The following is a 27,602-nucleotide window of genomic DNA, read 5'->3' on the forward strand; positions in this document are numbered from 1 at the left end:
GGAAGGGAATCACAGGATGCTTACTAGCAAACCAAAGTGTTCTGTCAAATCATTAATGAAACAGACTCTTTGGGCAGTTTGTACTTTATTACAATTCTGAACTCTAAGTACTGTCATATCTGGACATTTTAAAAGAATTTAGTTTTACAGCTTCAAAACACTTTTACAGGATATTAGCTTTGATGATTAATCAGTTATGTCGTACACAAGTTTAACTGCCCATCTTAGTTTTTTGCCAAATTGAAAACAATTCAAAGTCTATTCAGATCTGTTTGTGTTCAAGGTACAGAAAAAACTCCGTTTATTGAAAAAGAATCTGTCACACATTCATATTATCAGTTCCACAAAGTAAGATTCAAGGAGCATACACAAAGCTATACATTTGTATCATTTTAATTAGGAATAATTCTGAATAGGTTATAAAGAAATTAATCCATCAAGTCTGAAGAATTCTCAAAATCTTTTCATGAAGATATGTTCACCAATAAACAATAAAACTTTAGCAGAACTATTATACACTGGGCAAAACAGGCTGATACTGAAAGCAACATGCAAAAAGAAAAAAAAGAATCTGCTGAATATTAAAAACTCCAATGAGCTTGTTGCAAATACTAAGTATTATCAGGCTGAGTTCACACAAAGGCAAAAGTGGGTCAATTCGGGGGAGGGGGGTTAATAAAATGTTCCTCAGTGCAGAAGATTTGAATAGTGTTTTAGAGCATTTTGTTGGCAATATTAGGAAGTGTTTTTATAAGGGAGAGAAATAAATATAAATGGAATGCTAGATTAAGTCAGCAGAATGTCTTACGGAATGAAACAAGATATTGGTAACTGATAGAGAAGAGGGTTTTTTAAATATACTTAATTGAATTGGGGCTCAATAAGCATTCGATAGATTTCAAAGTCACAACTATATTCAGGCATTTAGGCTAACAACAAAAGGAAAAATCAGAAGATACACTTTTTCCAAATTAAGGAGTTTCTTTTTTTAATCCAAGCCTATTGCTACCTTGGCAACATACAGCTTGGAGAACAATAATTGGCAACAAAATAAGTAAAAATGCTGTAATATCCTGCCCAAATCAGTTCCAGATACTGTATAATAACCAAGATGCAGCTAATTTTGATGTAACAAGCCTAGACCACTTATATCAAACATGTCCTTGATGCGAAAATCATCCAGTTGCAGTTAACGCTTTGATAGCTCATTTGACAGCCAGTCAAGTCCCTCGTATAGACCAGTACCTTGTGTAGCACAGGTAGCCTGAACATACCACTGTGGAACAGAAGGAAGTGATATTTTTAGTATTCTACAATCTATTTGTGAACACATTTCAACTCTGAAATCCAGGATGTATTTCTATTCCTATGTTTCTTACCATATTAAGCAATTCTAAATCAGAACATAGGCAGGGATGTCAAAAGACATCCTGGAAGAAGGCAACGGCAATCAACTTCTCTACTGCTGTCATCTACAGCAATTACCAATTTCTAAAGATTATTTTTATACAGAATTATAACCAAAGATAGCATAACAGTTTTATTATAAGGTAATGCACAAGGTAACATATTATTTCATTTTTATGCTATTCTTCCTTCCACAGGAGGCCAGAGTGATTACAGATTAATAAAAATAGCCCTTGTTAAAATAATTATATAAAAGATCAACAATAAAATCAGTTGTAAAAGACAATACAAATTCAAATATTGCTAAGCATAAGTACAATTATCAATGATTTTATTTCTTAGCATAGAAGATACAATCTATGGCTCTCAAAATATAGAATTATAACTCCACTCAGCATTTTATTGTTGTTGTTATATTTCACTCATTAAAAAAAATATTAACTCTGCTCAGGACAGCTAATTGTGACAGACAGCTAGAACTTCATGAAGTTCAGAAACCTCTGACAGGCTGCACTTAAAGGTCTGAATCCAATGATGCCTCGTGTGAATGGGCAGACATTTATGCATTGGGAGGAACACGGGTTGACTAAAAACACTCCCGCCAATCCCTTTGCAGTATCAAGTGCCATTTAAAGACACCTGGGTGTTGCTTTCTGAGTAAAGTATGAAAACATTGCTCCACTTATGAACCCCAGTACCTATACCAAATGCAAGCATTTCTTTTCATTCAGAAGTTCCGCTGAATATAGAGAATCTCAGTACTTACAGTTCTATTACGCAGGGACTGAAGGCCTAGTTTATCTGTCATTTCACTGATTGCCATGGCATTTGGCAAGTCTTGTTTATTTGCAAAGATAAGCAGCACAGCATCTCTCAACTCATCTTCTTGAAGCTGGAAGAAAAAAACATGGTAACTTCCCTCTTTTAAGTTTGTTACAAGCAAACCTACACGGGAAGAAGACAGCTGGGCTGGCTGTATTTTTCCTTCATTTCCCCAAATGGTATTCAGAAGCTAAGATGATCAAATTATCACAGAGTCAGTTTGGTGTAGTGGTTAAGGTGCTGGCTTAGAAACCAGGAGACGGTGAGCTCTAGTCCTGCCTTAGGCATGAAATCTGTCTGGGTGACCTTGGGCCAGTCACTCTCCCTCAGCCCAGTCCACCTCATAGAGTTGTTGTTATGGGGAAAATAGGAGGAGGAAGGAGTATTAGGTATGTTCACTGCCTTGTGTTGACACACAAGCACACACACACAAAGGCGGGATAGCTAATAATAAGAACTACTACTACTACTTCTGGATAGTCAGATGAGAAACAGCATGCTATACTAAAGTGGCTCCTGGAAGTATAATTTTATTGAAAGTAAACAAAACATGCCAAAACTGATCATACTGTTCTTACCATTAGCACATAATGCTACATATGGCATGGCTAAAACTAAGGCTGGTAACCTAGTTCACCTCTGTATTACTGAAAAGAGTTATGAGAAAATGTCAATTGACCAAAGCCACGATGAACAGCAGAGGTCAAAATCTATAGCCACACTGAGTGACAACAATGGCAGATGGAAGAAGACCACTTGGAAAGAAAGAGAAGTAAATTGTGAAGAGCATGCATTGACTAATAAAATGAATGAATGAATGAAAGAATAGGTTTGTTGTACATCTGAAGTTAAGAGAAAGGACAAGAATATAATAGGTCTGAAGGTGGTCTGATCTTGTAAGGTTGATAATAAATGCAGGGAAGCGATACTGCAAGTTTAATTACAAATGAAAAGGGCCAGCATGGATGTCAAAAAGTCTGAATTTGTGCTACAAGTGCTGAATGATAGTAGTAATTTACAGGTTAGCATGCTGCACTCCAGGGAATGATGATAATCAGTGACACATTTTGGGAAAAATTGCACAACTTTCTGAATGACTATAATTCACTTCTGTTAAGTAACAAAAATGGATGAGCGGGACTAAGAAGGCACAGAAAAATCTTGTTTGAATGAATGATTGAGAATGATGAGTACTCGCTGAGCAGAATCTGTTTCAAATACACAATTTAAGCACAAATCTATTCAAGTGTACACATGGAAAAGGAAGTGACTGAAAAGCACGGCTAATTGGATTGTTTTGGATGAAAGACTTGAGAGATTTAATGGAGGCACAATAGTGACGAAAGGTTCTGAATGTGGGACAGGATGAGAAAGCACATATTCTGTAGAAAAACTAGCAAAGAAAGAAGATGCAGAAAGTATTAGAAACTGTGTGTAAAGAATTATATTACAAAGTGCCACAGAAATGTGTGGAGTTCTGCTCACAGAAAAAATGAAAAAGGGTGCTTAGCGGAATCAAGTAAAGAGAATGTGGATGAGAAAAAATGCATATAAGAGAATTATCGCCACAAGAAATGTGAATAAGAGAAAGATATTGTATAATATTGCAGAGAGAAAAAGGCAGCTGCAAAGAGAACAAATAAAAAATTAGAAGAGGCAGAACAATGTTGAGAAATCTGATGGAAATAAAACGTTTGGAAGTGGGTGAACTGAACAAGGAGCCCTTAGCAGAATGAACAAGATTAAAAATAAAACTGATGAAATATTTTGGGGGAAAATGAAATGAGGGAATGTCAGGAGCATTTTAGAGATCTGGAATGGGAAGAACGATACACTGAAGATAGGAATAGAAATGAAGGTTATAAATATTGTCTGAGAAAAATTGATGAAAAGAAAGTAAAAAATCTAACAAGAAGCTTGAAAAATGGTAAGGTTGCAGATGTAATCAGTGTAACTGGAGAAATGTTAAAATATGGATGCGGAATGGTCACACAAATGGTTTACCATATGTATAAAGACTGCATCTGTGTCTCACATTTGGGAGAATCTATTATTGTTTCTCTTTGCAAAATGAAAGGGAGCGGGTGTAAATGCAAAAACTACGGGGGATTAGCTGGTTAAGTGTCCCTGGCAAGGTGCTTGGCAGAATTCTGACTGAAATGGTACCAAGGGTGACAGTGAGCCAAATGCAGTCCAGTGTTATGCTGGGCATGAGGTATGCAGACCAGTTTTCTGCATTAAGAAATGCATTCACTGAGAAATGAAAGTTTATTGTACATTTATAGAGAAAGCATGTTATGTGAATGTAGAATTGGAGGTCAGTTGCTGAATGTGATAAGAGCTGTATATAACAGAGGAAAAGCGTGAGTAAGAAATGGAATGCTTCTCAAATGGCTTAACCTGAAACTGGAAGCAAGGCAAGTTCCCTTGGCTGTTTAAGGTATTTATGGGTAAATTTCTAAAGAATGCCGATAGAGATGTTAGAGGCATGGCATGTAGGAATATGAATGTGCGCATACTTTTGTATCCGGACGCCATGTTGCTGGCTGAGAATCCAAATGAGTTGCAGAGAATATTAGACAAATGATACGCTATAACAAGGAGAATGGATCTGAAAAGCAATATTGCTATTTTTAATGTTGTATGCCTCCCAGAATCTTTAAGCAGCTTTAAGTCTGATAAATAAATGAAGTATCAAAGAAGAAGACAGGTTTTTTTGATAAGGAAAATGATATGAATAAATCTAAGTTATACATAAATAATGACAAGCTGGAGCAACTAAATGAGTTTGGTATCTTCGTAGAATGTTTACTAAAAATGGAAAAATGGATGGAGAAATTTCAAGATATACATATGCTGGTAGAAAAGTAATGCGGCAATAGGTACTCTACTGAACAAAATGTATCCTTAAAGAAACTGCTTTGTATAAAAGCATGTTTATGTCCACTTTGTATGTCAGGAGAAGCATAAAAGTACATTGAATGCTGTGGGAATGGATTACTTAAGAAATGTGTGTGGTAAAACAGAAGAAAAAGAGTCAAGAATGAATGGGTGCTGAATGACTGTGGACTGAATATAAAAACGAGTGGCTAATATGAAAAAAAACAGTAGTTTGGTCATCATTGTGAATGATCTGGACTGAATTGCAAAATAAACACATCATGGAAGAGAAAGAACAGAATAAGAGGAACAGGAATACTGAGAAACTGCATCATGGCTGGATGCAGCTGACAAAAGGGAGGCAAGATGCTTGAAGGCCAAAAGGCAAAGCAGTGTCTGGATATAGTGGAAGCACATATGATTTGCAAGGGCAGAAAGGTATGAAGAGGCATAGCAAGCAGCCGGTATTACCTAGGTTTAGCAATAATCCCCTTTTATTTTCTTATCTCATGTCTTTATTCCTTCTGTTTACAATTTCTTACTTCTCTTCTATGCTTTGCATATCACTTACTCTCAAAGTGAACCGCATATATGTAACTTTAAAGAGTTGCAGGCAGATGTTATGCTTGTATTCCCATGTGCTTTGAAACACATCTTCCTAATTATTTCCACAGCCCTAAAACATATAACAATGTCTCTGGACATCCAACATCCTATTTGTTTTTTTGTTATTTTATATTCTGGCTTTATTACTTCTAAAAGCCTCAGTTGTCACATTGACACAAAAAATGTTCAGATTCTGATTAAAAGTTACCATTTTCTGCAGTTCTTCTGCTGCTTCTTGAATTCTCTCTCTGTCATTGCTATCTACCACAAAAATGAGACCCTGGAAAAAAAGTATTTGATAAATGTGGTGAGACAACAATAAATAAGAAGACTCAAGTCAATTCTGTCATGATTTCATATATCATTACCTCCAAAACAAAGGTTCAAATGTGAAACCATGCCAAGTATCAAGCTTCACTCCTGACATGCAATCTGTTCTCAGGTGCCAGTACCTCAAAAGAGTCAGGAAAGCCAGTAATGTATATTCAAACTTTAGCAATTTATGACAGCCTTCACTGGAAAACCATCTCTTCAGCCACAAACGAATTACTAGTATTTGCAAGATGATGCTTCTTATGAGATAGTTAGGCTAAAATCTCTATCAAACCTCACAAAGCAGTCCCGCCAAGTGATACCATAAAGCTGATGAAGAAGAAAGCTTCTTCCTCAGTTTAAGCTTTCCAGCAGTTACACTTTTTGATTGTTTAGTTTCCATTCCTGCACTGAGCAGAGGGCTGGAATGAATGGCCCCGGCCATGCTTGTCAGGCTTCACCTATGCTTTCAGCCATTTGTGCTCCTGATATAGTTTTGCCCATCAGTGACTCAAGTTCTTCATTAAGCTGAATAGCAAAACAATTCTACTGTTTGGGGATAGTGGCATGGAGGACTGTAGCTAATAGTCTGCCCACTGATGGAAAAATATCCAGCAATGGAAACAATGCCCAATGCCTGAGCACACCCCATCTGTTTCAGAGGTCTGGAAGAGGAGCATAACTCATGGGAACAACTGTGTAAGTGACATGAGACAACAACTATATGCAGTTTCTACCCCCAACCAAGTACCTACACAAGCACATTGTTGCAGTTAATTCTTCAGCCTTGCAGAATCATAAGCCCTAGGGAACTACATCTTAACTAATTACTGTTTGGAGTGAGGACAACACAGATAAATTCCTTAAACACAGACCACACTGGCTTCTGGAGAAACATAACTTTGTCCAGTGGGTAAGATTAACATTGAAGAGACTTTTGGTACTGTTTTTTAGCTACAGCACCCCATCCCCAGCAATAAACAAGTACAGGTAGATAAAATAATAAAAACAAAACATAAAACTAAAAATTTAATTAATTGCAATTCATTAACAAATATATACAGTACCATGAAAGAAAACAAAATTAAGGATAATATTTAAATCCTAAATAATTGAGAGTCATTGAGTTAATTCAATGAGAGTTAAAAAAAAGAACTTGCTAGGACTTACCTGTGTGTTCTGAAAATAATGCCTCCAGAGTGGTCTAATTTTATCTTGACCACCAACATCCCAAACAGTGAAACAAATGTTTTTATATTCTACTGTTTCCACATTAAAGCCTAAACAGAAATAAGAAAGTTATAACAATCAGAAATATCAATTACATTATGCTGCAGTATTATTCAAGCTAAGCGGTTTTAAGGACAATTTAATGCTTAAACAGCTGATTGATGTAGGGGTGGGGATGGCATTATATAAATCTGACAAAAATAAAAAATAATCACAAACAGCTAAAAGTACGGCATAATTTGTTTAGTCGTTTTGTTAAAAATTAGAGTTCTAGAACATACAAAATTTTTCAGAAGGAATTCAACGAAGGGGTTTTTTTCCCCTAAGAATATTTATCTTGGCTAGTAGAACAATTTTCAGGGTTCTTTTATCTGAATATCATTATGAATAAAGTTGATCTTGGAAGCAAACAAGTAGCAGAAAAAAATGGTGTACTGGCCATAGACACCTTCTTCTCTGGGCTCTAGAATTTCTCTTTGTTGGGATTATTCCTCAAAACAAGTAACTCCCAGTCATAAAACTTATGAGCTCAGCAATAATATACCATAAAGAGAACATAACACTCTAGAAATATCCTCCAAGCATATACTGTGACAAACTGTGATTCCCCTATAAATCTAAACTTAATGAACATTACTGCTTTCTCAATAATATTAACAAGTTAATATATTCCTATGTTCTTACCAATTGTTGGAATTGTAGTGACAATCTCTCCTAACTTGAGTTTATAGAGAATAGTGGTTTTTCCAGCTGCATCCAAGCCAACTAGGAAAAAAAAAAAACCAATTAAGCCAATTTTCACTCTTCACACTTTTTACAACAGGTTCAGCCATGTGTTTTTTTTAAAATAAGACTTTCTGTCCTGTGAATTTTCCTTGTCCATCTCTCAGGGTGGGTTGTACCATAATGGTGCTGTAACTAAACCACATAAATGAAAATACAATTTATTTTCTCTCCTCACTTTGCAATTTCTTTTCCTATTGTGAGATTTGTATCTGGTCTCCTCACCTCTGAACACTCAACTGCAAGAGCTAAGTATCATGAGCAAGATCTCTGAATTCTGGTTCACTAGATTAGGTTTTCAATATGGTTTGTGATATGAACTTTTTGTCTTTAGGTCATCTGAAATGTGCAGTTTTCAGCTTTGTATCATTTTGGTTCAAATATGTGCTAATCAAAGCTGGTAAAAATTTGATTCACTATGGGAAAAGAAAACCTCTCCACAGCTCTCCGTGCAACATCAGTCTCAGAAAGGAAATGCTAACACCTCTGAAATAGGGTCATTGGAAGAAAGAAAGAAAGAAAGAAAGAAAGAAAGAAAGAAAGAAAGAAAGAAAGAAAGAAAGAAAGAAAGAAAGAAAGAAAGAAAGAAAGAAAGAAAGAAAGAAAGAAAGAAAGAATCAGCATATCTGTAGAAAACTACAAGATTTGCAGAAGTATACCAAAAAATGTGGGGGGGCTTCCCCCAAAAACAAATATGCATCTTTTGATATGCAACTGTTACTGTAAAGTTCAAATGCATATCAGTTATGCTCCATACTGAGTAACTACGATTTGTTAGCCTTTTTTCTCTAATACATTATCAACTTATCTCTTGAGTTTTTCAATTAACCTTTTTGGATTTTTTTAAAAAATAAAGCTATATTATACATCTTTACATAGGCTTTACCTAGATGAAAGCAAACATGCATTCTGAGCCTGATTTAGAAAAATGCAGTAATATTAGGTATTAATATCTGTATTAATTAATTATAATGAAGCTTCAGTTTGAGGCTGAAATACATTAAATGTTAACATATTACATAAAAATGCCAATATTGCATTTTTAAAAAAATTGAGCTCACAAACTTTTGCGTTAAGTGCTGTCATCTTTGAGAAATGTGAGATAATACAGGTAGTCCCCAGTTTAAGAGTGAGTTCAATTCCCAAGGTCTGTCCTTGAGTCGAATTTGTATGTAAGCTAGAAAAGTATTATTGTATAATACTATATAAGTAGTATTGTGCAATTAACTCAAATCATTGTGTATTTAACTCAAATTTTGCTACAATAGGCTCCATTCTTAAAATAGAGGAGGTCTGTAACCTGGGTGTTCTTAACATACAGCACACAGGAGAATGCTAAGAATTAGCTTGAGAATTATACTTCTTTTACACATAGCATTATATTATTGTATAATACTATATAAATATATTCTTATTTAGTAAGTGTACTGGGGATCCTGAGAACTATAATTGAAAAATACTTTCTATTGTCCTCCTTCCCCTGCAGACTTATGCATCCCCAAATGCTATGGGGAATATCAAGAAGAGTGTGGTATAAAGCACAGGGTTGTCATAAAAAATCAAGCAGACTCTGTCTGAACCTCCTAAATTTGAAAGCTGCATGGAATTGCAAGGTGAAGAGGGGACAGGAAAATGCATGCGCTTACAAGTCTTAAGAGCCAAGCCAAGATTTCATATGAAATGTTATATTTTCCAGATACAAACACTAGGCTTAATCATTCTTCACTTGGATAGAGTACAGTATCCAGTATACAGTATGTCCCTGTAAACTAGGCTGATAAAAATCTTAGTATGGCATTTGTTTTACTTTCCTGATTTTCAAGACAATGATGTACCATGGTCAGAAATAAAAATCTCCAGAATATTGCATTACAGGTAGTCCCTGGGTTAAGAACACCTGGTTTACAGACGACCCATAGTTAAGAATGGAGCCTATTGTAACAAAATTCGAGTTAAATACAGTGATTCAAGTTAATTACACAATACTACTTATACAGTATTATACAATAATACTGTTCCAGTTATCTTACAAATTCGACTTAAGGCCAAACTTGGGAACAGAACTTGTTCTTAAACTGGGGACTACCTGTAATTTTAGGACTTCCTTATGCAAAGAAAAGCAACAATAGTTGAAAAACTACTATTGTTCTGCATAGTGCACTGAGAAGTCTAATTCTTCCCACAGCCCCTTTTACTTTATAACACCAACTATATGCCCATAAAGATCCATGTTTTTGATTTGCAGACAATCCAACCACCTAGTTAACTCTCAAATTGAGTCTAGTTAATTCTCAAACTGAGTCTAGTTAACTCTCATATTGAGCCATGGCTAAAGTACAGAATCAGTCTGAAATTATGGCTTGTTATAAAAATAAGGGAGAATCACAGAACTGGAGTTTAATCAAACTTAACTTCTATGGCTCAGCACATCATGCAAAAGTGCCCAGGCTTTCCCTCCACTCCCTCAAAGAAATCCTTCCCAGATTTTTCTTTCTTTCCTACAGTGGCAACTCTTCACATGGCAGTCTTCTGTTGTTTGATTTATTTAGTCTCACAAAACAAAGTTAATTGTTTTTCCCCTCATACCATTTTTTGATTTGTAAGGGGACTGTGAGAGAAATATTCTTACAAGAGGATTAGAGGGGGGTGCAAAGGAATAGAAATGGGATATCACACTCTGTTTTTTGAGCAGTTAATTAATATTCAAAACAAGCCTTCCTTGTTTATAAACATCTAATGCATAAGGCTCTTAATTTGGAAGAAATATATTCTCAGGATGAAGGATAAGGTAGGGCTGGAAGAAAAGAACAGAAAGTACCACATGGGGGGGGGGTAGTGCACACAGAAAGGGTGAGAATTGAACAGCTCTGCAAGAAAATTGAAAATGGCGTGATAATACTATCCCACAGCCCAGAAATCAGATATACAGCATTCTCAGGAAGAAAAGGGGAAAAGGCCCTTACAGATGCCACCACAAATAAAAAAACTATATATTTTTTTCCTGGCAGCTTCATTTAGCTTCTGAAACTGCACCTTCTACCCTTAGCATTCTTGCTTACCAAAATGAAAGATGTATGCTGGACTAAAATGAAACTTCTTATCTAGTAGACTGTCACTGATTAAAATACTTTAAAATGTATTTAAAAGAAATGATTAACATCAACAGGTTTATTATTATACTGAGAACATCTGGAACAGTTATGCTGAAGCTGTACAGGAAAAATTATGGTTAAGCATTCTTACATGATTTTAAAAATGATTTAAAGAAATCAATATTATTTCCTAAAGATTCAGTCACTATTCAAATTAGTAATAAAGCCAATTAATAGCTGTAATAATATTAATGTGCTATAATGAAGCCAAGCATTGGTAATATCCAATGATTGTAGAACAGAAGACAGTTCTTCCAACTATGTCTCACTATATGATATAGCCTGCTTTGTTCAAAAGGACCATTCAACCCCTGAAGCCAAGTGAGGTGGGGAGAGAAAAGAAAGTTTGGTTGTGTGAACTTTTTTTTTTTTTTGCACAAGCACTGGAGAGCCCTGTGAGGCAATTTCAACATACCCAATTGTACTGCATAATTCAAATAGGCACTAAAATGCTTAACCCAACTTCTAAAACATAATATTTTTTATTGACAGAAGAAAGTTTCCTTGAGTTTTGGTGTATGTATATTTGTACAGCATTCCAAATTTTAGTGGAAGAGAATTCTGAGAGGGAAAAAAAACCCCAACCCAAAAACATGTTTAACTCTCTTTACAGCAACTACTATATATAATAATTTTAATGTTTTCTTGATATTTCCCTGGTAAACAGAGATTTTGGAATCATACGGAATATAAAATATATATATTTTTAAAAAGCCTGGGATATTGTTTCATCAGCAATTGCAAGCCAAGCTGATTCCCCTACAATGTCCACAAAAGAGCACGCTCTCAAGTACTCTCACTTTTCAGTATGCACAAGAAAATCTGATGCATCCTTTTCTGGATGAATAAACAGCAATCTTTGTGATTCAATTATAAACTGAAATTAGCGTAAATCTAAAACTTGAAGCTTCCAAAATTCTCTTCTGGCATACAGTGGGGTTGGGAGAAACTTGAGTCAAACTAGGCTATATTTTCATTTTTCAAGTCAGTATTCAAGAAACAGATTTAAACAAGACTCAGAACATATGCTGGCTTTCTGAAATCCTCCTTACCTTAATATTCACAACATACTGAAAACTGAATTCATATGTATATAACAGTTTCTGAATAAATAGAACATCTTCAGGCAGCTGAAATATTTTTTAAAAAATATGCCTAGATGAAGAAACTAAGAGTAATAGAATAATGTTATCCATACTAATGGGTACTCCATACTAACAGAGAAAATGTCAAGAGAAAGTACAGTTTTGCAATCTGAAATAAAAAAGGGTCTCTTCCCATATCAATTGCACAATTTCAAATACACATATATACTCATTTAACCTGACCCGGAGAAATACTGTTCAAAACCATGGTTATTTTAGAACAGCAACTATGTTTTTAGGGCAAATTCTCAAACTAATAATGTGGGCTATCAGCAACATATAACCAATGTTTTTATACATCTTTTCTGTGACCATGTTTTTTTTCTTTGTTATCCAAATCAATACATAAAAGTAAGCGTATTAGTATTTCATTTTAAACCCATCCCCCAAGAGCAAATACTAAAAATAAAAGTGCTAAAGGTATAAATCTATACCCTGATTCATTTGTACAGTTAACATTTCAATTTAAGCCCTTACAATTACAATGTGAGAAGAGGCCAGAAAAAAAGAAAAAACATAAGGGACATTGATTCAAATGCCCACCAAGGATTAGGGCACCTCTCCTCTATATTACTTTTATTATAACTCTCTTCCTGATCTGGAAGAAAATTTGGATTAAGCAAAAATAAAACAAAAACCTATTTTAAAAAAGAACCCAGGCAACCTCGAGGCCTTTGTAAAGGATCAGACCGAAGACTTATTTTGAAACACAGGAAGCCCCATCGCACGGAAAACAAACCACATCCTGACCAGAGCCTCCGAGAGGCTGGAGTGGAGTCGCCTTGACCTAAACCTTCTTCCAAGGTGGATTCCTTGGTAAGATCTTGATGACCCTTGAGATCCCGGCACTCACGACCCGCGCCTCCGCCCCCCCGCGCCCCGCTTCTCTCCCCCTTTCCTTTCTCTTTTGGCCGCTCAGGCCTCCCCGAAAGTCTCGGCTGCCGCTTCCTTCGCCTCCGGCCTAAGCTGCGCCCGTGCCACCCAGACGAGGTGCTCAAAGCTCCGCCAGGCCAGCAGGCAACCCGCGTTGCGCGGAGACTCGTGTGCGGCGGGGGGCAGCCCGGCCTCCCGAGCGGCGCGCTGGGCCGCCCGCGATGCCCGGGTGGGGTCGCCGCAGGCCTGCTCGGGACCTGCGCCCGGGAGGAGAGGCTGTGCGGGGTGCGGGGACGGCGACGCGCGTCTCACCCATGAGGATGCGCATCTGCTTCTTGCCGAAGAGGCGCGAGAAGAGCGAGGAGATGGTGAGGCCCATGGCGGCTCCGGGCTGGGGCTGCGGCGCAAGGAGCGAGCGGGATGGTGCTGGCCGCGTCGAAGGGGGAGGCAGAAGCAGCGACCCGAGCGCCGGTCCCTCCTGCTCGCTTTTCTTCGCTTGTCCTCCTCTACGGATAGCGCTACGCTATCGCAGGGCGCTGGAAAGAGCTCACGACCTCCGCTCACTGAGGCTGGTCTGCGTCCGAGGAGCCTGGTTCGCTCTCCTCTTTGCTCGCTCTCTGCCACGTCACGACCGCCCCGGCTCCAACGCGGACAGAATCGCGTCACGCCCGCCACATCCTCACCGCGGCACCGCCCCCACGAACCTTGGCTCACGACTGGCAAGAAGACTACAACTCCCGGGGTCCCCCTGGCTAGCCGCCGCCTTGCAGACTTTACTCTTGAGCTACGCAGCACGATGGGAAAGATAGTTCTCGAGGAACCCGGAGGTTTAGCCCTTCTAAAAGGAATGTGGTGTGAAGCATGCTGGGAACTGTAGTAGGTTTTTTTTAAGGTCTTTCTGAAACTGTTCTTCCGCTTTTTCTGCTGCAGTGTGTTCTGGGAGGCATAGTCTTCCTAGGAGAAGGTCGAGGCCTACTTCCCGTTGTAGTGGCTTGAACGAAGGTAGTGTGGAGTTTCACCTGTCTCAGATTTAATTCCTATAAATAACAAATCCGGTGATAAAACTTTAGACTCCAGTCCGAGTTTTACATGATGAAGGGAAATCATCTGTAGATCGGCAAAGGTTCTCGCTTCCGCTGGATTAACAACAGCAGTGACAAAAAGCTGCTTTAAATCAGGTCACTGAAATCAAGAAAGCTTTGAGAGAAAATTAGAAGCCTGTCTATCAAATAATGTGTGCACGCAGTTCTGATACTAAAATTCCTGGGGTGAATGAGTCCCCTATACTATTACTTTACTTTTCCCCTTTACTTTTATATTCAGTTGTTTTTTTGCCTTTGAGTCAGTGTTGAGTCAGTGTTGACTCCTGGTAATTGCCTGGACTAGTCCCTCCAATTTTCTTGGCAAGATTTTTGGAACTGACTTACCCTTGCCTTCATCTTCCTAGGGCTGAGAGAGAGCGACTGGCCCAAGGACAGCCAGATGGCTTTGTGCCTAAGGCGGGACTAGAGCTGATGGTTTTCAGGACTTTAGCTTGATGCCTTAACCACTACACACTGGCTTTCCTTACTTTTATATTCATTCATTATTCATATATTCATTAGTGGATTGAGATTCACTAGGAAGAAACTAGATCTCCAGGGCAAAACTTTGCCATTAGGGCGGAGTGAGCCAACCAGTTCAGGTGAACGGCGTTGGAGACAGAAGGTTCAGAGCTGTTCACCCCACATTTTTACCTCCATCTGGTGACAGATGCTCTGATGTTCAGTATACATCAGAGAACACTGTCTTGTCCTTTGCCTCATTCAAGAACAATGTCTTGAGCTAGTTTGTTAAGACTGATATGTGGACTCTCTTCTTCCATAAATGTTGGAAATAAACCAACACTTAAAGGGCCATGATCTCCCTGAAATACTGTGAACCTGTTTACAAAAAAATGCTACTGTATACCATCATGAAACATGAGTTGCACTGAAAGGTTATTGAGAATTATTTTTTTGAGAAGTCTATTTGTTTGATGATGATAATAACGATGCTATAATCCAAAAAGAAAATAACTTCAACTCAGTCCAAAACAGGCTTATTGAAAGTCTTGATGAGTCTAGCAGGACTTAGTACCAAGCACATGTGTTTAGAGTTGCAACATAAGACACAAATTATCAAAGTCCACAAACCAAGTCTAAGGTATTAATCAAAATAATTAATGATCTAAACAGATCAAATGCAAGTATTCATATTTGAATTGCAGTGGTTGTTCACAATTACAAAGTTTTAATTATCTATCTATCTATCTATCTCCAAAAATTATTGTATGTAAAATAGAAACAATAAAAATCAAAGGTATACTCATATCCCTACTCACCTGAGATTATTTCCTCCCTGTAGGTCAATTCATTTAAACAAGCCCTGATTTTAAGGAGGAGGAGGCAAATTTATGCAGTGGCAGATTTTTCATTAGGAATCCTTGAATTTCCATTCATTGTGAAGGACAGAATAAACAGTACATGACCTGGAAAACAGTTGAACAAATCAGAAAAATCTGCTTTCTGCTCTAAGCAGCAAACTCACCAGAGGCAAATAGCTCTCCTTTCAGTGGTGCCTGAGAATGCAAACCTGTTTTCTCCTATAATGGATTATAGTTCAAGTTGTGTTGCTGTTGTAGCAGGAAGAAAAAGGGCAAATCAGTTCTGCTTCATGACTACCCCATATTAAAATGGAAACTGCATGCAGGATTTTTCATTTATCTGTCCTCCACAGTTACTACTTTTTAACTCTCAATAGTCAGTCACCATTTTTGACATCATGCTTTTTATTCATTCCCTTTTTCCCTATGGGCATTTTTTTTTATATTTGTAGAAGATCAGATTCTAAGCAGATAGATAACTGGAGTTTGGGTATATGCTGTATTGGTATATTTTGGCTTGAGTTCATGAGTTTGAGTTTGAGTTTGGCTTGTAATCTCAAAAAATGACAGCAATTTACTCTCTTACTGGGTTCAGGAATCAGGCTTCAACATAGTTGGATTTAACTATGATATTTTTAACAAGTAGTATTGGCCTGGTTCACATGTCATAAAATGATAAAAATGTGTTCAAGTCAAGCTTGACTCTTGATTATAGACATGGAAGTGGTATATTTTTGCCTTTTGGGATATTTTTCAACTTCCCAATCTAGCATATAGCCCTAAGATTTCTTGGTGGTCTCTCATCCAAGAACTAACTAGGTTCAACCCTGCTTAGCTTTTTTCAGTCAGCTAAGGTTAGCTTCATACTCTTACCCTATACATTAAAGGGGGTGAATCTATGGCCCTAAGATCTCATGTAGTCCATGAATCCCCCTTTTGCAGTCCTTGAAGTTCTCTCTGATTATGACAGCTGAAAATTGACAGATCATTTCCCACCATATGGAACTAAAAATATATGAAAACTGTCCTAAATATTCCATTATTTCTGTTTTTTTAAAAAACAACTTCTCAAAAACAACTGTTTTGAGTTCCCTCTGAGCAGAAAGGCAGGACGATGACGACGACGATGATGATGTATGATATGGCTTTAGAGCTTTCAGCATTACTAAATTGTTAAGAGTAACTCTTGCTACCAACAGGATGCCCACACTTGCCGTGTATGACTTGATTCAAACATTGTGCTAAACCAAAATTAAATTGTGTTATGGCTGTATCTGTACAGCTTGCTAAGCCAAAAAGCTTGTTTTTTTTATTGAAGAAACAAAAGGCCTAGTAAAAATGTTAAGTACAAATTAACATTAATTAAAACTTGTGATATATCCAGAATAAAATTTGTGTACTCAATCTATTAGGATTTATTAAAATATAGTTAATAATCCCTGACTAGATTTGAATAAATCTGTAGAGTTTTCACTGTTAATTTTTCTGCCAAAGCAGTTTCTCCCACTTTTAAATACCTCTGATTCAATGAAGGATGTAGTGATTCACAGGGTGGAAGGCTGGAGATTCCAACTGCCTTCCCAGAAGCCCTTGAGGCTTCATACTCTGGTCCTGCCTCCTGCTTTAGGTAGCCACTTGGTACAGTACTTCCTGCTGCCACCACCTGTCTCCCATCACAAGATGTCCCCTGCCAAATCCAGCATGCAAAACAGATTGGGTCCTCATGCCCTGTGCTGCCTTTCTGGTCAACATTTGAAAGCTGAAAAAAAATTCTAGCTGGTTCACCAGTATAATACCTCTTTTGCAAGAGCAGCACTAATTGTGGATGAGCTCCTGGACTCAATTCAATGTATTGGTTGCTACCTATAAAGCTGTATATGGCTTGGGCCCTTGCTATCTTCAGGACTATATTCTTGTCCTACGTGATCTGGGAAAAAGAAGATGCTCTGACTGCCCACTTCTAGAGAGATCAGGGAGGTGGGAATCTGGAAAATGGCATTTTCAGGGGCAGCTCCCTCACAGTGAAATAGTTGAACTATTAAGATTACACTGAGCCCGATGGTTTTATCCATCAAGAAGCAAACAAAGACGTTCCACTTCTGCAGTGCTTTGGGGAGTGAGTTGGAAAGACAGCTGCAGATTTAAGATTTTAAAATTGAACATGTTTAGTATTTTGGATTTTATAGATGTTTTTAAAGTATTATTGCAAGCTTCCTAGAGTTGCTCATGTAGGCAGCATACAAATAATTGAAATCAATCAAATAGTGCCTCCTCCTGTTCATGTAGCATAGATGTCTAGAGCAGGGTTTCTCAACCAGGGTTCTGTGGAAACCTAGGGTTCTGCGAGAGGTCACTAGGGATTTCCTGGGAGATCATGATTTATTTAAAAAAATATTTCAAATTCAGACAATGCACTCTTGCAGTGATGAGCAAAGACTGAACAAAAATCTAGTTACAACTCCTTCTGGGATCTCTGGTAGCATGCTGTGTACTGTGGTTGAATCCATTCTTAATTTTTGATACAAGGTAGCAAAGACAGTTGATAACAGGTGAACGCTATATTGCAGGAAGGGAGGAATATATTACAGGAAAGGAGGAATATATTGCAGGAAAGGAGGAATATATTGAAGGAAGGGGAGGGAGAAGTACATTTTTCAAGAAATTAATGGACTTGTCCAACTTAGTCTGTGACATCAGTCTCTCCCTCCCACATATTTTCCCTGTGGTTTTCCTGTAGTTATTTTATCCCATTATTTTAAATAAATTTTGTACATGTTTATTCAGTCATGTCTGAGCATCCAGTGTGGTGATTTTTGAAGAGATGTGAGAGAGAAGAGGAGGATTCTAGAATGGACAATACCAATAAGTTTAATGATGATAATGATAATGAAGTATTTAAATCTTCTCAGGCATTTCCCTGCACTGGCACATCAACGGACTCAAAAAAAAAGTCCATCTTTACAATGAAAGCTATTTATCAATGGGTTTTACGTGGACTGGTGATCCAGATTGTCCTATTCCGTTGTGCCTCATCTGTGGCAAACAACTTACAAATGCAGCAATGGCTCCAGCAAAATTAAAAAGACACTTAATTACAAATCACAGCCATATGACAACTTATTACAAAGCAAAGGAAAAGTCACACTTTGGGTGAGAAAGTAATCATGCCAGCATGTAAAATAATAGTGGGAAAAATGCTAGGACCAGATGCAGTACAAGAAATTGAAAAGGTTCCACTGTCAAACAGTACAGTAAGTTGGTGTATTGATGATGTCACATGATGCTGAAGACATTTTGTGTGATAAACTGAAGAACGGCAGCTTTTCTATCCAAGTTGATGAATCAACAGATTTCACCAATAAATGTCATATTATGGCATTTGTAAGACTTGTAAATGAAGGTGAAATTCAAGAAAACTTTTTGCTGCAAAGAACTACATGAAACATGCAAAGACCAAGATGTATTTAACGTTTTGTCTTTATATCTGGAAGCAAAAAGTCTGTCTTGGAGGAACTGTGTTGGCAATGTGGTGATGGTGTTCTATCAATAGTTGGCTTCATGAGAGGTTTTGTTTCTCTTGTAAGAAAAGAAAATCCTGATGTCACAACATACTACTTTGTTCACAGAGCAGTGTTGGTGTCAAAAATTCTTGGAGATGAAATGAAAAAAGTTCTGGATGATGCTACAAAAGTGGTTAACTTTATTAAATAAAGACCAGTTCACTCAAGAATGTTTAAAAAAACTGTGTGAAAACCTGGACAAAGAACACATAAGTCTCCGTTACACACAGAAATATGTTCCTCAGCAGAGGAAGAGTTCTCAACAGGGTAGTTGAGCTGAAGGCAGAATTGCAAGAGTATTTTCAAAAAAATAATATTCCACATTTTGCTGAGTGCTTTGAAGATGGAGAATGGTTGCAGAAACCAGCATACTTAGCAGACATCTTTCATCACATGAACCAGCTGAACAAGTCTCTGCAAGGCTCTGGAGAAAAAGTTTTGATTTCAAGTGACAAGATTCTTGGATTTAAAAGAACTGAATGTTTGGAAAAATCATGTTGCAAAAGGGAATATTGAAATGTTTCCACTGTTGCTTGGGGTTGAGAGTGAGGAAGGATATCAGAAAGTCTCAAATCTAATTGAAAACTACCTGGAAGAGCAAAACTGTTTGAACTGCAGAACAAAATTGATCAGTACTTTCCCTCCCTTTTAACACAATGTATGATTGGGTGAGGGATCTTTTCTCTGCATCTTCTGCTCAACCTGAGAACTTCACTTTGAAGGAAGAGGAAGAACTCTGTGAGTTGCAATCTGATTGTACACTCAAGATGAGGTTCACTGATCTGCCCATGGACAAGTTCTGGATTTCTGTGAAAGAAGAGTATCCTGCCATTCATGGGAAGGCATTGAACATTTTGCTGCAGTTTTCAATTTCTTACATGTGTGAGCAAGCTTTTTCTTATTTAACAAGCATCAAAAGCAAAGACAGAAATCGTCTTATTTCAGTTGAAGATGAAATCCATGTGTGCTTATCTCATGTTTGGCCCAGAATTAAGTATTTGTACAGCAAAAAACAAACACAGGGTTCACATTAAAGAGGTAAGTTTCATTCTTTAGTTTAACACTGTTAATGCACATATCCTGGCCTACATATGAAACCTACACATGAAAGAGGGATTAAAAAAATAAGACTTAGCACAATACAGAAAACAAAAATAAAAAACCTAAAGCAAATTCCTGACTACACATTTTACCCATTTCTATAGTTCTGAAACAAACAGCCCTCTCCTTCAGATTCCTGACTTGTCCAGCTCCTTGGAGATTCCAAATGTTAAATGGAGGGGATGATGGGAACTGCATTCTTTACTTACCCTCTCTCCACAGTCTTCTCCCTTCCTTTTAAAAAGACATATTTTCTGCCTCTAAGGGAGGAAGGGAATTTGATTCTGGACATGACATAGATCTCGTGAGGATGGGTATTGTCTTATGACTGGTACAAACTACATAATTTACCTGATGCTGTCATGATGCACACGACGTGGCTTATACCAGATGCCTAGGCTGCCTATGATACTGCCCCTGCTGCTTTAGCAGTGGTCTCCCTCCACTGCTGTAACTTTGTTTTTACTGCTGTGACCAGCTGTTGTCGTTTGCCTGACATTTATTGAGTCGATACCCTTGCCCATATTTGACACTAAATCATGCTTTGCCTGTCATGTGAACAGTCAGTGGTTGAGTTTGTGCACTGCAAGAGCCATGATGTGGGATGTATCAGTCCACACAACATTGTAAGCCAAAATCAAACGTGTAGTCTATTCAAGAAATTGTGGTTAAGCAGAGCATGGCTCAGCCCAATGGGAAAACACACTTGAAGCATGAACAGAATTAGGTTTTCATTCTTTGGAAAAGTTGCTGCAGTAGCAGCAAACCATCCTTCCCAACATCAGGAATTTTCTGTCAGTAGTTTCTTGTTTAGTTATGTAAATTGCAAACATTTAGCTGAAATGAATATGTGGGGTTGTAATTGGGTTGAAGCCAGAGCTGTCACTAATTTGCTTGCACTGGCTCACAGTTTGGGTGTTTTACAGTGAAGGAAAAAGGCAACTGGGATTACTGAATATCCACAAGAGCCCTGCCAGATCTTCCTGCACCTGACTGTTGCCAAATGGGGAGGGGGAAAAAAGGTAAGCAGATGTACCACCACCAGCACAAAAGACAGGCAGCCAGATTTTATCCTTCACTTCTTTGCCCAGTGAATCCAAAGGCTTCCATCAGTGGCCTTTTTTGGTTTAGCAGGTTATGGAGCCCTGTTGATACTTTTATTTGACAAATGTTAACATGAGACTTATATTTGAAAAAAGCTTTTAAATCTCAGCTACTCCATATTGTTAATAAGTATGGCTTATATTTTTCAACTGAAATTTGAGGGCCAGTTTGGTGTAGCAGGCTAGAATCCGGGAGACTCTGAGTTCTACTCCTGCCTTAGGCACGAAGCCAGCTCCAGTCTCTCCTTCAACCCTAAGAAAAAGCCAATGGCAAACCACTTCTGAAAAACCTTGCCAAGAAAATTGCAGGGGCTAGTCCAGGCAGCCACCAGGAGTCATGACTGACTCAAAGGCACCAAAAAAAAAAAAAAAAATCGAACACAGCATCATGTATATGCAGGATCTTTGTGGCAGGCCTAATTGTCAATAATAGATCAAGGATCCTAATCACAGCTGCCATGTCCAACATACTACATGCACAGCAAGACACCTTAATGAGAGAGCATGTGGCCCCATTCCTTTCTCACATGGCTCTTTAATTCAAATCTCCAATTTACCAGCTACCTGGTTTTGGCTTAGGAATTGGGGTTCGATGATAATTTAGTATGTAGTATGAACACAACCAACATGGGCATCCACAGAGGAAGGGAACAAGTGATGGAACGTGTATAATCACACAAAATCCAGGACAAATGTACTTGCATCAGATGCCAGGATGCAAGAACATAAGGACAAGGGCAGGATTTGTGCCGTGTCACGTGTGCCATGATTTTTTGCATCACAGCTTGCTGCCTGCAGAGGTTACTGAGAGTCAGTGATGAAACCTTACAAGAGTTTTCATTTTGGAACCCATTAATCTGATTATTGTAAGTGATAAGAACCTACAATTATCACGCTTTCCCTCTCAGATAGGATTAGGAATTCCTTAGAAACTCAAAAGGAAAATCGAAAAACTGAAAATATGTAATATTTACTGAGGCAAGTTAGGAAGCCATAACCAAAATGAATTCCAGCAACTATTATGCTGAGGTTCAAGGACAAGCCTTATAGATAGAATCCATTTTTAAACCTCATGTTTTCCATCCCATCTTTTGCAACTTGGCCCCCTCTTTTGGACAGGAGGGTGTCTCCATCCATCCATTGTGTTTATAACTGATTTGCTACTGTTTTTTTTCCTCACAAGAGAAACTCTCTCCACTCTCATGAACATTCTGCATTTGAATTTAAAGGATCTGAGATGTATTTTTTAAAAGTTTAAATGACACAGTGACAGTAGTTAATAAACTAGGGGAGATAGAGGTAATACTTATGGCATAGAAGTTTATTGGGGTTTCTTGAGTGTCAAAAGCACACCGGGCAAAGGTTTTCTATCACATAACACACTGAATAAACATACAAAGTTTCTGTAAAAGTGATATTTATTTCATTTAAAAATACACTTGGAAAATAAGCTAATGTAGCTAGTTCAAATGTACTATGTAATGCTTCAGTTAATGAAGATTTAGTGGCCATATTTAAAATGTGCAAAAAGAATGTGAGACAGTAATGCAATAGTGGCATAATTGCAGAAGTCAGCTTTTTACAATTCAATTTCATCTTCATTTGGAATTCATATAAATGAATATTAAAATACATTTTCTTAAAAATACAGAGGGCAGTTTGTAACTAAACCTAAGGACTCTAAATAATGGTACAAAATGTAATTCAGAGGCAATTCTCTACAAAAGGCCTGCATGTTAATCTTACTCAAAATGAATAAAACATTCACTGACAATAACTATGAAATCTGTGTTATGAATGTACATACGTACATATAATTTTGGACACAGTAGAACTGGTTTAACATTCTTGGAACAAATCCTCCAAGTCCTATTTCATATACAGTTATAAAATGCTTGTTTGAACAAAAAAGTTACACATTAGCAATTATTTATTGCCAGTGAAAAATGGCTCATTGTGTGAACTTAGAGTATAGACATTATGATTTGCAAAAGCTCTTTGAAGAAATGTAAGTTAAATGGGTTAAAACAGTATCTTTCTAAATATAGCATAATAGTGAAACACCTTAAAATTTTTATAGCACTGGAAGAGACAGTAATTTAATGCAAATTAGGGTTCTTACAGTAGCTATGCAGCAGACATAATTTGGAATAACTGATTGTTTGTCCAGTTCATCATGGGAAAATTTCATCTATAGTCTGTCCTTTTGGATCAACTGCACATGCACAAAACTGTGCAGAAAGATACTGGTTTCAGTCTATGGGGTGCAGGATTGTTTAATCCAAAACAGTACCTGTACTTACATGATGTGCAAATTACTTCTGTTAATGAACACCAGTATTTTCCCGTGTCACTCCCTGTTCCATATAGTTCTTTTTCTGAGGCTGGCAATTTACTGTGTTTTACAACCTAATGTGGCTGTCCTTTTGGATTTCCAGAAACTAGTGTATAATCTACAAGTTAAAAGGACAAAGTCTGGTTTCCATTCATCCAAAATGGTAGTTGAGTTGGGTCTGCCTGATGCAGTAAACCAGAGGGGGAAGAGGGTAACATGGCAGCAAGAGCATGCTCACTAACCAACCTTTACAGTTAAAGTATCATGTGAATTTATCTAAAACAGTAGACTGCCTTTGAGGAACCTCTGTCTCTCTACACTAGCAAATGTCAGATGGGACCACTCACTTATACAGTTAACATAAGGAAACAAAGTTTTTCAGTATAGTAGCCCATTCGATGTGCAATTATTTCTATAGCCAGTCTGATGTGTATGTATTCTTGCAAATATTTTAGTGTCTATTTATACACTGCATTGATATGTGTGGTATTTTACAAAGGACAGGTAGAATGAGTAAACACGAAGACTGTGTGACTGCTTCATTTATATGGACTTTGGCTTCGTTTAATAATATATAGAGATGGGAGGTAAGGGCTGATTCAAAGGTTTCCCCAAGAAGGTGATTTATGATGCTTGAAGTAAGAGAGGCAGCTGATCATTGTATATAGCGTTCTAATTCCTTAAACTTTGAAAATGAATGTTAATACTATACTTTAAGTTTAGCTTCAGTACTACAGTAAAGCCTTCAACTGTAAAGGTTTAATTAAAAAGGCCTTTAATGAGAAACACCCACTGAAATCTACAAAAGTTGTGAAGAAGAGAGAGATAAACCAATGATAGTATTTTCATAGGTTTCTAAAAAAGGAAGTTATCTTAAGAAAAAGCATTAATTTGATTAGTTTATAGTTTAGCTAATTAACATTTAGAAACAGATTCTGTGATCAAATAAGTAATTTTACTGTTATACACTGAACATGATAATCAGATTAATTCAAGTATCACAAAGCAGATGTGACCAGAAGCACATATTTCCCTTTCTTTCTTGTCTTCTTTTGGATTCATGAACTCTCTTCATCCACATATTAATTAATATTATAATTTGCTACGGCATCTAAGCTGGACAAACTGGGACTCCTGGTAATCAATTGGCTTCAAAATTGGGGACTAAATCCAGGATCTGAAGGGGTTTCAAGCTCAGTTCAGTCCTCCCATCATCTATAATTTCTACAGGATACTATATCAGACTACAATGAATGCAAAGATCCCAAAGATACGTAGAAGAGTGGGAGGACTGTACAAGGCTGTGGGGTGCTCCCAAGTGCTGAACCATAGTTTGGCAAACAGTACTGTGATGTCTGAGTAGAGCTATCAGGGTTAGGCAACAATTTGAGATTTTAGTAGGAGACAGAATAAGAAAAGAAAAGACCCACTGGAAAACTACAAGCTATCATCTTGAAGTGAGACAGTCTTCCAGACCAGCAGGAATATTGCTTCCCCTGAGTGGAATAAATTGGGCAGAGCACCACCAGCTGAAGCAGCTCTGCAATGCCAGCATTGCACATCTAATTCTAAAATACATTAAGATTCAATAAGAGCACTTAATTTTACATATAGTTGACAACATCTTCCTTCTATATTCAAGTTGAGTTTCCAAGGCTGCTTTAAAAAGCTTTTTAAAAGCATTGATAAGGTGTGTTTCCATTACAAGATACTTTTCACACTTGCAGTTCTCCAATTCGCTGAAAGTGTCCTCCTTATGCCTTTGAAATATGTGATGTGATGAATATGGCAGTATTCATTAGTCACATGGAACCAGTTTTGGTCAAGATACCCTGTAAATCTTCTGGCTGTGCAAGTATAATTGAATCAATGTGCTTCTTTAACTTTTCCATAGTTCCAGGTTTCACAGGTAACTTTTCTCCATTAGTCTATAATCATAAAAATGCAATTTGAAATGTTTTATAATTTTGTACTAAGACCAAGTTACAACTGCTACGTCGAATATCTATCTTACCTATTTGTAAAAGGCCAAAGTTCAGTAGTAAAGCAAAAGATCAAAGGCTCAACATTCCTAATATTTCAGTTAGGCCTGGGAAAGATATTTGTCTGAACCTGGAAAGCTACTGTCAGTTATTATATGGTGAACTATATTCAAAGATTTGGACCAATGATATAGCACTTTTACTAATTAATTTTTTTACTGTTTTCAATCAATTTTTTCCACTTCATGGAAGTGAGCTCAGTTTTAAATTAAATGGAAAATAGCTGTTCCCCTCAATTGCATGTGACCAGCAGATGGAGCTGTGAACAAGCAAATATATTCTGATGAACATCTTTCTTAAATCACATCAATACATATTTAGAAATAATGGAAACAGAAAGTGATACTCTTTTATACTCTGAAGGACAGACACCCAATGCGATAATCTGGGATGTTAAAGCAGACCCACCTAGCTCCTTCCCCAGCTTTTTGTTTTAATCAATCTTGTAGTAGTGGTAGTAGTAGTAGTAGTAGTAATAATTTTAAAAAATGGGAAGCTGGCATGCTGCAAAGTGCTAATATCTAGCATCATCTTTCCTTCTAACAATGCAAACTGCCCCATACAGTTGTTATTAAGAAAATTAAAATGACAGACAACCATAGTTCAGCCCTTTGTTTGGAAGTGTGTCTACCAGTCCATAAAAAGGAAAAAGGTGAGTGAGGTGGTAACAAGAAACCTTCTGGTAAAGTGGATGAATGGTTATACCCATCCGTGTGGTCATTTTTTAAGTTCAAAATTTCAGAAATGCCAATTGGTCTAAAAAGGTTGCCCATTCCTCAATCTAAGGAATTAGAGCAACTGGTATGTTCACTGTGAAACTGCAGTAAACGTGTTCCACAAAGATGCCAGGAAGTAAAAACTATCAACAAGGGAGTAACAATGCTAGTTAGGAGGAATTGAGAACCTTGGTTATGGATTATCAATACTCCACCGTACTATCCCTTTTGGTATGATCAGGAGAATGGACAGATATACAATATTCTTTCCTTGGATCATTCTGGCAATTTATGTGTCAACTGAAATAATTAAAATGAAGGACAGCACACAAACATTGGCAAAGGCCTACAGAATGTTTTGAAAAAAATCCACATACCAATTTAGCCTTTAATTTTAAGACTAGATCCACTGTTTCCACTTCAGTGTGTTTCTGACTCCAGAAAAGCAAGTCCTAGAAAAAGAAAAAATGCACCTAAAAGTTAATTACATCCATAAATAACTATTACATCAAGCAGGATACAAGAACGAACCACTTCTGAGATAACAAAATTATTAGTCATTTTAATGCTATACCTTATCCCAAGAGTTTGCAATGTAATTTAAATTTTGGGAGGGTGGGGATGGAACTACCTTCAGTACTTGGAATTTCAATTTGATATGCACATTTTTCAACTGGATTTTCAAGTATAAATACTGTTTTGCACTTACGCTTATAGAAAGGATAGGGAAGAAAAAGCTTGATGTAAAGACACTTATCTAACCTCATTACACAATGCTTCTAAATGCAGTGCCTCCAGCTTCTGTGTCATTTCTTTCCGCCGTGTCCGGAACCAACCATCAAAATTGTAAGATTTCAAAAAATGCCTTTAAGACAAAGGGAAAATTTGTTTTACTGTAAGAATATTCTGCAATCAAAGTTAAAGCAAGTATCTACCTTCTTAGCCAGCTGTATTTACAAATGAAATGTAACCAATATTGACCATAAGATATAATTTTGAATTCCTTTTATTCGTATGTTAACAAAAAACCCTCTTATAAGACATCTCTATTATCTCTCATGACAGACACTTATAATTAGGGTTACAGCTAGTAACAAATATTGATTTGTTACTCGCAGTATAAAATGCCAG

General features: G+C 37.3%; 2 protein-coding genes across 2 annotated transcripts in view; both read right to left on the reverse strand.

Annotated features, from left to right (window-relative positions):
• Positions 1-377: 377 nt before the first annotated feature.
• Positions 378-13,828, reverse strand: ARF4 (ARF GTPase 4). The gene is made up of 6 exons (XM_007425235.4): positions 13,523-13,828; positions 7,942-8,022; positions 7,198-7,307; positions 5,924-5,995; positions 2,174-2,299; positions 378-1,276 (listed from the first exon to the last, which is right to left on the reverse strand). The coding sequence occupies exons 1-6, from the start codon at positions 13,587-13,589 to the stop codon at positions 1,190-1,192; spliced, it is 543 nt and encodes a 180-aa protein (XP_007425297.1). The 5' UTR covers positions 13,590-13,828; the 3' UTR covers positions 378-1,189.
• A 9,140-nt stretch (positions 13,829-22,968) lies between these two features.
• DENND6A (DENN domain containing 6A) overlaps positions 22,969-27,602 on the reverse strand; it is a 28,773-nt gene continuing 24,139 nt past the window's right edge. The window contains exons 18-20 of the mRNA XM_088134205.1: positions 27,234-27,336; positions 26,849-26,923; positions 22,969-25,641 (exon numbers count right to left, since the gene is read on the reverse strand). Of these exons, the coding sequence (XP_087990331.1) occupies positions 25,516-25,641; positions 26,849-26,923; positions 27,234-27,336 (304 nt within the window). The 3' untranslated portion in view covers positions 22,969-25,515. The remainder of the gene's footprint in view (positions 25,642-26,848; positions 26,924-27,233; positions 27,337-27,602) is intronic.

Source organism: Python bivittatus, unplaced genomic scaffold, assembly GCF_059951505.1.
Source record: "Python bivittatus isolate LINGU-HERP-01145 unplaced genomic scaffold, Pbiv_v1 ctg000080_np1212, whole genome shotgun sequence".
NCBI classification, from domain to species: Eukaryota; Metazoa; Chordata; class Lepidosauria; order Squamata; family Pythonidae; genus Python; species Python bivittatus.